Consider the following 11,783-nt stretch of genomic DNA (forward strand, 5'->3'; position numbering starts at 1 on the left):
TTTAAATATATACATTAAAGAATAATTCTATATAATGAAATTTCACCTTTTCTTTTTTCTTTTTTTATATATTCATTTTATTGTTTTAATGCTCAACAATCACTACCATAAAACTTAGATTTTTTTTCCCCATATGTACCCCCCACCACCCGCCTCCCTACCCAAGATAGCATATAATTCTATATAAGATCTAAACATACGTTCCTATTGAATACATTTTCATTATAGTCATGCTGTGCAGAAGAACTAAAATAAATGGGAGAAATCATATAACAAACCAAAAGATAATACACACACACACACACACACACACACACAAATACTCTGCTACATTCTGTGATTGAATTCCATAGTTCTTTCTCTGAATGTGGAAGGCATTTTGCCTTAAAAAACCATTGGGAATTTTTTTAAGTCCTTTCATTGCAATGAAGTTCCAAGTCTACCAGACAAAACTCTCACACACTGTGGTCACTGCTGTGCACAGAATTCTGGTTCTGCTCCTTTCACTCAGCATCAGATCATATAAGTTTTTCCAGGCCTCTCTGAAGTCTTCTTGTTTATCATTTCTTATAGCACAATAGTATTCCATTACATTCATATACCATAATTTATTCAGCCATTCCTCAATGGATGAACATCCCCAGTTTTTGGCCACTACAAAGAGTGCTGCTATAAATATTTTTGTACATGTGGGACCCTTTCCCATTTTTATGATCCCTTGGGGATACAATCCTAGAAGCGATATTGCTGGGTCAAAGAGCATGCACATTTTTGTAGCCCTTTGGGCATAGTTTCAAATCGCTCTCCAGAATGGTTGGATGAGCTCACAGCTCCACCAACAATGAATTAGTGTTCTAACTCTCTCACATCCTCTCCAACATTTATCGTTTTCCTGTTCTGTCATGTTTGCCAATCTAATCGCTGTGACGTGGTACCTCAGAGTTGTTTTGATTTACATCTCTCTAATCCAAAGTGATTTAAAGCATTTTTTCATATGATTATGGATATCTTTAATTTCTTCCTCTGAAAATTGCCTGTTCATATCCTTTGACCATTTATCAATTGGGGAATGACTTGTATTGTTGTACATTTGACTCAGTTCTCTATACATTCTAGAAATGAGGCCTTTATCCCCGAGATTAGCTACAAAATTTTTTCCCAACATACTACATCCCTCCTAATTTTGGTTGCATTGGGTTTGGTTGTACAAAAATTTTTCAGTTTCGTGTAATCAAAATTATCCATCTTGCACTTCATAATGCTTTCTATCTCTTCTTTAGTCAAAAATTCTTCCCTTCTCCATAAATTTAATAAATACACTATCCCTTGCTCCTCCAATTTGTCCATGATATCAATCTTTATACCTAGATCGTGTACCCATTTGGACTTTACTCTTGTGTAGGGTGTCAGGCATGGGTCTATGCCTAGTTTCCTCCACGCTGTTATCCAGTTTTCTCAGCAATTTTTGTCAATCAGTGAGTTCTTATCCCAGAAGCTGGGATCCTTGGGTTTATCAAACAAGAGTTTGCTATATTCATTGCCTACTGTGTCTTGAGTGCCTAGCTGATTCCACTTCTCTATCCTTCTGTTTATTAGCCAGTACCAACTGGTTTTGATAATTGCTGCTTTATAATACAATTTGAGATCTGGTAGCACTAGGCCACTTGCCCCAGCATTTCTTTTCATTAGTTCCCTTTGATATTCTGGATCTTTTGTTCTTCCAGATGAATTTTTATATGATTTTATACAGCTCTAGAAAATAATTATGTGATAGTTTAATTGTTATGGCACTAAATAAGTAAATTAATTTAGGTAGAATTGTCATTTTTATTATATTGGCTCGGCCTACCCATGAGTAAATGGTGTTTTTCCACTTACTTAGAGCTAACTTTATTTGTGCAAAAAAGTGTCTTGTAATCGTGTTCGTATAGTCCCTGAGCTTGTTTTGGCCGGTAAACTCCCAAATATTTTATAGTGTCTACCCTAGCATTAAATGGGATTTCTCTTTCTATCTCTTGCTGTTGGATTTTGTTATTAATATATAGCAATGCAGAAGATTTGTGTGGGTTTATTTTGTAACCTGCAACTTTGTCAAAGTCGTTTATTTTTTCAAGCAGTTTTTACTTGAATCTCTGGGATTCTCTCAGTATATCATCATATCATCTGCAAAGAGTGATAACTTAGTTTCTTCTTTGCATATTCTTATTCCTTCAGTTTCTTTGTCTTGCCTAATTACTACAGCTAACATTTCTAGTACCACATTGAATAATAGTGGTGATAATGGACATCCTTGTTTAACCCCTGATGTTTTTGGAAATACATCTAACTTATCTCCATTGCATATAATGCTTGCTGATGATATTAGGTAGATACTGCTTATTATTTTATAGAAGGCTCCTCTTATTCCTGTGTTCTCCAGAGTTTTTAATAGGAATGGGTGTTGTATTTTGTCAAAAGCTTTTTCTGCATCTATTGAGACAATCATGTGGTTTTTGTTAGTTTTGTTGTTGATTTGATCGATAATGCTAATAGTTTTCCTATTATTGAGCCAGCCCTGCATTCCTGGTATGAATCCTACCTGATCATAATGGACTATTATCCTGATAAGATGTTGTATTCGTTTTGCTAAAATCTTATTTAAAATTTTTGCATCTATATTCATTAGAGAAATTGGACTATAATTGTCTTTCTCTGTTTTGTCTCTTCCTGGTTTAGGTATCAAAACCATATTTATATCATAAAAAGAATTTAGGAGGAATCCTTCTTCCCAAATTTTCAAAAAGAGTCTATATAATATTGGAATTAACTCTTCTTTAAATGTTTGATAGAATTCACTTGTAAATCCATCTGATTCTGGAGACTTTTTCCTGGGGAGTTCATTGATGGTTTGTTCAATTTCTTTTTCTGAGATGGGGTTGTTTAACTATTCAACTTCTTCTTCTGTTAATCTGTGCAATTTGTATTTTTTGAAATACTCATCCATCTCATTTAGATTGTTGGATTTCTGGGCATAAAGTTGGGCAAAATAATTTCTAATTGTTGTTTTAATTTTCTCCTCATTGGAGGTGAGTTCGCTCCTTTCATTTTTGATATTAGTAATTTGATTTTCTGCTTTCTTTTTTGTAATCAAATTGACCAAAGGTTTATGAATTTTATTAGTTTTTCCATAAAACCAACTATGGGTTTTATTTATTAGTTCAATAGTTTTCTTAATTTCAGTTTTATTAATCTCTCCTTTGGTTTTCAGTATTTCTAATTTGGTATTTACTTGAGAATTTTCAATTTGCTCTTTTTCTAGTTTTTTCAGCTGCATGCCCAGGTCATTGATCTCCTCTTTCTCTATTTTATTTATGTAGGAATTCAAAGATATAAAACTTCCCCTAAGAATTGCTTTTGCAGTATCCCATAAGATTTGGTATTTTGTCTCATAATTGTCATTCTCTTGAATGAAGTTGTGGATTGTTTCTATGATTTCTTCTTTAACACACTCCTTCTTTATGATTACATTATTTCGTTTCCAGTTGATTTTTGGTTTATCTTTCCATGGCCTTTTATTACATATAATTTTTATTGCATTATGATCTGAGAAGGATGCATTAATTATCTCTACCTTTCTGCACTGGACTGTGAGGTTTTTATGTCCTAGTACATGATCAGTTTTTGTATATGTGCCATGTACTTCTGAGAAAAAAGGTATATTCCTTTCTATTCCCATTCAATTTTCTCCAGAGATCTATCATACCTACCTTATCCAGAGTTTTATTTACCTCCTTAACCTCTTTCTTGTTTATTTTGAGGTTAGATTTATCGAGTTCAGAGAGGGGGAAGTTGAGGTCCCCCACTAGTATAGTTTTGCTGTCAATTTCTTCCTTCAACTCCCCAACCTCTCCTCTCAGAATCTGGATGCTATCCCACTTGGAGCATACATGTTTAGTAATGTTATTGCTTCATTGTCTATGGTGCCTTTCAGCAGGATATAGTTTCCAACCTTATCTATTTTGATTAGATCTATTTCTGCTTTTGCTTGTCTGAGATTAGGATTGCTACTCCTGCTTTTCTTACATCAGCTGAAGCACAATATATTCTGTTCCATCCTTTGACCTTTATCCTGTGTGTATCCCCCCGTTTCAAATGTGTTTCTTGTAAACAACATATTGTTGGATTATGGCTTTTAATCCATTCTGCTATCCGTCTCCGTTTTATGGGAGAGTTCATTGCTTTCACATTCACAGTTATGATTACAGTCTATGTATTTCCTTCCATCCTCTTTCCCACCGTTTGTGCTTTTAGCTCTCCAGTCTCCCTTCCCCTCCTGAATAGTTTTCACTTTTCACCACCACCTCCTGCAGCCTTCCCTTCCTTCTTTTGGCCCCCCTCCCTTTTAATCCCCTTTACCCTTACTGCTTCTTCCCTCCCTTTTAGCTTCCCGTCCCCTTTCTTCCCCCTTCCCCTCCTACTGCCTATAGAGCTAGTTAGAATTATATACTTAAGTTGGTTGTTCTCTCCTTGAACCAAATCAGATAAGAGTACCTCTCAAACAATGTTCATCTCCCTCCCCTCTTTCACTCTTCTATAATTTTGTACTTCTTCCTGTGATGTAATTTACCATTTTCTGCTTCCTCCTTTTCACGCCTCCTGTTACAATCCCTTCCCATGCTTAAATCATGTTTTTCACATGACATCATTTACTTTAAGCTCGTTCCCTCTATGTATATCCCTTTCATATTTCACAATAGGTGTACAATTCTCAACATTAACAGGTATTATCTTCCCTTATAGGGAGGTAAGCAGTCTACCCAAATTGAGTAAAAAGTTTTTTAACTCCCTGTTTACCTTTTTATGCCTCTCTTGAGATCTGCATTTAAAGATCGAATTTTATATTAAGTTCTGGCATTTTTGTCAGGAAGGTCTGGAAATCCCTTACATTGTTGAATGACAGTCTCCTTGCCAGAAATATTATGCTGAACTTTGCTGAGTAGTTGATCCTTGGTTGTAGTCCCATCTCCTTTGCCTTGTGGAATATCAGATTCCAATTCCTTTGATCTTTTAACGTAGAAGCTGCAAGGTCCTGTGTGATCCTGACTGTAACTCCTCGATATTCGAATGGTTTCTTTCTGGCTGCCAGTAATAATTTCTCCTTCACTTGATAGTTCTGGAATTTGGCAATGATTTTTCTTGGGGTTTTGAGTTTGGGATTCCTTTCAGGAACTGCAGATTCTTTTGATGATTATTTTGCCCTCTGGATCTTGCACTTCTGGGAAGGTTTCCTTGATGATATCCTGGAAGATATTGTCCAGACTCTTTTTCATTGTGGCTTTCTGGCAGGCCAATAATTCTTAAATTTTCTCTCCTGGATCTATTTTCCAGGTCAGTTGTTTTTCGAATTAGGTATTTTACATTTTCTTCTATCTTTTCATTGTTAAGATTGTGTTTGACTGATTCTTGCAGTGTCATAGAGTCATTAGTTTCTACTTGCCCAGTTCTAATTTTTATCAAATTGTTTTCTTCAGTTAACTTTTGCATCTCCTATTCCATCTGTCCAATTTTTCCGTTGAAGGAGTTATTTTCTCCAGTTAATTTTTGTATTTCCTTTTCCATTTGTTCAATTTTCCTTTTTAAAGAGATGTTCTCATCAGTGAATTTTTTTTTTATACTTTTAAAATCATTGGCGAGTTTTTCTTCTCTTTCCTTCTTCAACTATTCCAGGAGAGCTGTTTGTGTATGCGAGCAGTTCATAGTCCCTTCTGAAGTTTCAGATGGAAGTACAGTCTCACTACTGACCTCTTTGGTATTTGTGTTTTGGTCCTTGTTCCCATAGAAAAATTCTATGGTTTTTTCCAGCTTGTTTTGCTTTTTCTTGTTCATGATGTTGATTGTGTGTTCTGGCTTCTGGTTCTTTCACTTAGAAGATGCAGAACTTGATGTTGAGCTGCCTTGTGTGAAAAAGCTAAGAGCAAGTGTCTTTTTATCCTTTTGTTTTTGTTTCCCTGATCTGCCCTGGGGTTGGCTTGTTAAGTTAAAGGGTGTTCTGGTCATGGGAGATCTCTTCAGCTGAACTGAGGCAAAGGCAAGCTTAGGGGATGGTGATCACAGTTGTCCTATTGTCCTCCCATTTCCCTTGGAGCACTGAGGCATGCCTAGATCCTAGTGCGAGTTTCCACCCCTCCTGGGATTCCTCTCCTGGCACTGAGGCTTGCCTAGGTCCTAGTGCGAGTTTCTATGGCCCTGGGGCCCCTCTTGTTCCGGTTTACCTCCGCCACAGTAGGAGGAGTCCCCCTTAGCTATTTTCCTAGCTTCAGGTGTTATGAGACTATTTGCCCCCTCTACTGTTCCCGCTAATCCAGGATTTTTCTGGGGAAATATTTTATGGTTCTTTCAAGGTCATCAAGGGGGAAGGAGAGAGGATTTACCGATCACTCCGCCACCTTGGCTCCTGGAAATTCAACTAGGTAATTTACAGACATTTAATCTCCGGGTTGAAAGTGTCAGGAGCTTCCCTGGCTGATATCTGGTGCTCAACTGATGTCACTCGCTGGGTTAGGGCTGATTTCTTACCCTGGGCTGCAGCTCCCCCTGCTGCTGTCTCAGGTTTGTCCAGGCCCTCCCATTCTGCTGTGCTGGATGCGCTGTGTTGTGCACTGTGAGCTCACCTCCACCAATTTCACATTTTCTTGTAGAACCTTCTTTTTCTTTTAATATTGAAATATATATTGGCTGATAATTATAAAGTTCACAATAAAAATGAGAATTTTAAAAAGATTAACAAAAGAAATTCAGACATCACTAAACATCAGTAAAGTACATTTTTTGGAGAGAAGATGGGGACTTCTGGGTGACTCTTGAATTACATCATGATAGAGATCCTCTATTTCCTCTAAATGTAATAGCAGCCAAGAATAGGATGTAACTGGCCTCTTTATAAAACATTGTATGAAATTCAGAAAGTGATGGGTGAGGGGAGATACTTACTGCAGCACTATGACGGAAGGAGAGGATCCTGATTCCTCCCGTGTTTGTGATACCTTGAATGCCTGAATTTATTTTTATATCTTCAATCTACTTCTCTGTAAACATGTATGAACCAAGCAAATTTTAGTCCTTGTGTCCTAGCTTCCAGGATGCTTTCTGGCACACAGTAGACTATTCACAAATGTTTGTTTGTTCAGTGATTGACAGGGTAAGCCTATATTTAAAGACAGAAAACATCATCTTGCCCAGTATCACTATCTTATAGGTGATAAAAATCAAAATCAGAAAGTTTACATGGATGACTCTGGGTCATACAAGTAGTCATGGCTTTTGTCAGGACTAAAAAGAGAAGGCTTCAACTCAAATGCCAAACTCTGTTACAATATCCAGTTTCACACATGCTGCTTATAAAGACACAAATAATTTCCTTCCATGAATTTGTTTCTGCTTCTTATATAACTATTCCAGAATAAAACTCAAAATAATCACTATGATAATTTATTCTCATATATACTTTTTCATTCCCCTCTCAAGTTCCCTTTCTTCCTCCACAGCCTCTTCATGGCATTCTTCACTTCTGCATTTCTCAAGGTATATATAATAGGGTTCAACATTGGAGTAACCACCGTGTAAAACACAGCCACAAGTTTGTCTTCAGTGAAGGTGGAAGAGGGCCGCAAGTAGAGAAAGGTAGCAGGACCAAAGAATAAGAGGACAACAGTGATGTGGGAGGCACAAGTGGAGAGGGCCTTGCGTCTCCCCTCTGCAGATTGATTTCTCAAGTGAACCAAGATAACAACATAAGAAGAAATCAAGAACAGAAGGGAAATCACAGAGGATAAACCACTATTGGCAAACACAACAACCCCTACCATGAAAGTATCAGTACATGCAAGTTTGAACAAGGGATGGAGGTCACAGAAATAATGGTCAATCACATTGGGACCACAGAAGGGCAATTGGACAGTGATAAGAATCTGAATCACAGAGTGCAACATGCCCCCTAGCCAGGAGCTGAACACCAGCACATGACATATGGGACGACTCATGATGGTCACATAGCGCAGAGGTTTACAGATGGCCACATACCGGTCATAGGCCATCACTGTGAGCAAGAAGGTCTCAGCAACACCAAAGAAGTGGAAGAAAAAGATCTGGGTAATGCAACCATCCAAAGAAATGGTTTTATTCTCAGCCAGTAAACCAGAAATGAATTTAGGAACAACCGTAGAGGAGTAACAGATCTCTACTAAGGACAGATGGTTAAGGAAGAAGTACATGGGGGATCTCAGGCTCTTGCTAGTGTTGATAGTTAAGATGATGAGGCCATTGCCCAACATTGTGGCCAGGTACATGGGAAGAAACACCACAAAAGAAACTCTCTGTGCTTCTCGATCCTGGAAGAGCCCTGTGAATATCAACTGGGTCACATTGTTTATAACAGCCATGGAATCCAATTATGTCATATCAACTCTAAAGAAGTTCAATAGGCCTGAAATAAAACAAAAGAAGAAAAGGCCACTGTAATTATTAAGAGAGTTTCCTGCAAGAAGAACAACAAATTGATGGATGGATGGATGGATGGATGGATGGATGGATGGGTGGATGGACGGGTCAAATGGTACTTACTGAGCATTTACCAGGCACAAGACAGTGGTAAGTTCTAATATTAGAATAGAATAACAATACAGTCCCTGCTTTCAAAGAAGTTAGGGGAAGATAACATAGAGCAATCACTTAAAAAGTTGAATATAAATCAGGAAATAATAAAAAAGGAGAAATAAATGCACTTAATGTGTTAAAAGAAACCATGGTGAGGACAAAAGAAATAAAGAGAACACTGAGAATGAAAATCATATCAATTAAAAATAAACTACTTAGAACTTTAAGTTTTGCAAAACACATTGCATGCATCGCCTTGTTTGATCTCAAAACAACCTTATGAGTTGTTGCAAGTAACTCACTATGAATGACTATAAGCATTAATATCTCTATTTTATATCTCAACCGATCAAGAAACATTTATTAAGTGCTTTCTCATGCCAAGAACACTAGGTATATGAATCCAAAGAATGAGATTTATGAGTAAACTGAAATTTAGAGAAGTTACACCATGGTGAGTTCTGAAGGTTGACCTTGAACTCAAGCATCTCCTGATTTCAAAGCCAGTGCTCTTTCCATCACTTCACACTGAACAAATATATAGACACTCAATGATATGGCAACTAAAATTGAAAAGTTACCTGAATTGCAAAAACATTGAAAGAGAAAGTGATCATTAGTGTGATGTTTCAGTAATCTACTAAAGAAAGGTAATATGCCCAACAGAAAGATAAATCAGAGGTTAGAGATGTGAACAGAATATTAGAAAGACTTCCTGGTGTTTAGTCATTTCAGCCATGTCTCACTCTTCATGACCCCACTTGGGGTTGTCTCCCCAAAGATGCTGGAGGGGTTTGCCATTTCCTTCTCCAGATCATTTTGCACGAGGAAACTGAGGCAAAAAGGGCAGAGTGACTTGTCCAGGATCACATGGTGTCTAAGATCAGATTTGAATTCAGGTCTTCCTAACTCCAGGCTTGGTGCTCTAACCACTGCACCATAGAGGAATGACTAAACGTATCATAGAATCATAAATTCCATGCTGGAAGGGACCACAGAGATCATCCAATACAACTCTCTCATTTTATTATTGAGGAAACTAAGACCCAAGGAAACTATGGTAAGTGACTTACCTAATGTTACACATGTGATAAGCATCTCAGGTAGGGTTCAAACTCAGTTTCTCTTATTCTAGAGACATTTCTTCCTTGGGCACAAAGCAGAGTATCAGGGAACTTAGTTTCTACTCAAAAAACACATGAAACATTTGCCAAAACTGATCATACCTTAGGTCACATAAAGAATTTTTTAAAAAAAAGAAAGAAAGAAAAGCAAAACTTGAAATACAATTGATATTGACCATAATTTAAATTTTTAAAAGTAACCAGAATGTGAATTGAGACCAGAAGGCAGAAGCCTATATGGAGAATATTGAGAAAGCCTTGATTTATTTCTAATTACATTCCAAATAATAACAGAGAGACAGACAGACAGAAAATTATGGGATCAACAAAAAATATTAAATAAAATAAAAGGAATTAAAAACCGCAACATATCAAGAAAGTATTCTTTATGGTCAAGTGGAATTTATACCAGAATTTTGGGTATAACTTAGTAGTAGAAAATTAGAAATGATGGTGTACAACCTTTTTACCTTTCCTGGTTCATTTTAAATAGGATTTTTTCTTTATTCTCTAAACAAAAATTGCAGGGAGGAAGAATTGGGTAGGAGTTTGATGAAAAAAGAATTGGGGTGCAAAAGCATTTGACATATCGAATGACAAAAAAAAAATGAAATGAATTAAAAAGAAGTAAGAGCCGTCGATAGAAGTCAGACCTTTTTTGAAGGAATGAGGATGGATAGCCAAGAAACTGCCTGTTACAATCAAGATCTTTGTAGAGGAAGACCTTTAGTGCTTCCAGTAGAACCTCCACAGGAAAGGGAGGAGGAAGATGGAGTGAATGGGAAGATGACAAGAATCACAGCAAATGAGAATATAGAGTCATAAGAGATTCCTTCTTCATTATGATTCCATATCTTATACATAAATGGTTTTATATCTGACAGTCAACAAAAAAGATATTTTACTTTAACACATTCATATACACATATACCAACTTACCCATGTTCTTAGTTTGATCAGGTCTACAAATGTGATTTAAACTCATACATGTAGATATGTGTGTATATATGGATATGTGTGTGTATGATATTTACATATATGTCATATATGCATATATAAACAAAAGAAATATATTCGTTTGATACTTTCAGTCTTTGAAAAGATAAAGCTACAGGGTCATTGGAAGAGTAGTAGGTGATTCAATTTAATGAAACTTTTTTTTTAAATTACTAAGCACCTATTATACGTGGGGACATCATGTCAGGGGTAAAGATTGGAAGTTTATTTTAAAACACTACATACTTCCAAGGAGTGCATATTTTATTAGAGGTAATTGGTTATAGTGCTCTGAGGGTCAGAAGACCAAGATCCTCATAGTTTTCCAAAACTTGGGGCACAAAAAGAGATGGGGAGTGAGAAGAAGAAAATGGGGTGATATGATAGGACTCTCATTCTTGCTTTATTTTCCTTCCCTTCTCAATTTTCTGTGCATATGGTTGCTTCCTCTAGTTCCCCTTTCTTAAAGGATGCAAAAAATATACTTCTAAGCTTCCACAATACACCTTACCACCAAAGTCAGACTGTGGGAATTAAAAATGAGCCAGTGACTGAAAAGGATATCTCTAGGTTAATAATATTCCCTGGTCCTTAAATTTCAGGTCTCTGGGTGCCAAGATGGCAGAGTAGAAGGACGGACCTGTTGTACCTCTCCCACCAAAGCCCACAAAATGCCTGTAAAAATGACTGTAAACAAATTCTAGAGCAGCAGAAGCCATAAAACGACAGAGTGAAAGACTTCCAGTTCAAGGCAGCCTGGAAGGCTGACAGGAAAGGTCTATCACTGCGAGCTCAGAGTGGAGTGCAGCCCAGCCTTGGCCAAACAGCGTGCCTCAGACAATACTGCAGCAGGCTTCAGGGAATGGAAACCCAGGTAGCACCTGCAGTTCCCAGATTCCTCAACTCACAAACACCAGAGACAGTTTCAAAGGTCACTGAAAAAGCTCTTTCACCTGGGAGAGAAGGGAGCAGGGTCCTACACTAGCTCCAGCCCCAGGCATCAGCAGCATCCATTTTTGGAACCCTCGAACT

At 37.2% G+C, this 11,783-nt stretch overlaps 1 protein-coding gene across 1 annotated transcript; it reads right to left on the bottom strand.

Annotated features, from left to right (window-relative positions):
* Positions 1 to 7,487: 7,487 nt before the first annotated feature.
* On the bottom strand, positions 7,488 to 8,417 carry LOC140511602 (olfactory receptor 4B1-like). The gene has a single exon (XM_072620758.1). It carries the CDS (start codon positions 8,415 to 8,417, stop codon positions 7,488 to 7,490), a length of 930 nt encoding a protein of 309 aa, XP_072476859.1.
* Between the last annotated feature and the right edge of the window lie 3,366 nt (positions 8,418 to 11,783).

This window comes from Notamacropus eugenii, chromosome 6 (assembly GCF_028372415.1).
Source record: "Notamacropus eugenii isolate mMacEug1 chromosome 6, mMacEug1.pri_v2, whole genome shotgun sequence".
Classification (NCBI taxonomy): domain Eukaryota; kingdom Metazoa; phylum Chordata; class Mammalia; order Diprotodontia; family Macropodidae; genus Notamacropus; species Notamacropus eugenii.

What these genes read in the sequence shown, in the direction of transcription:
- LOC140511602 (XM_072620758.1), bottom strand. Translation starts at nt 8,417, where the DNA reads ATGGCTGTTATAAACAATGTGACCCAGTTGATATTCACAGGGCTCTTC.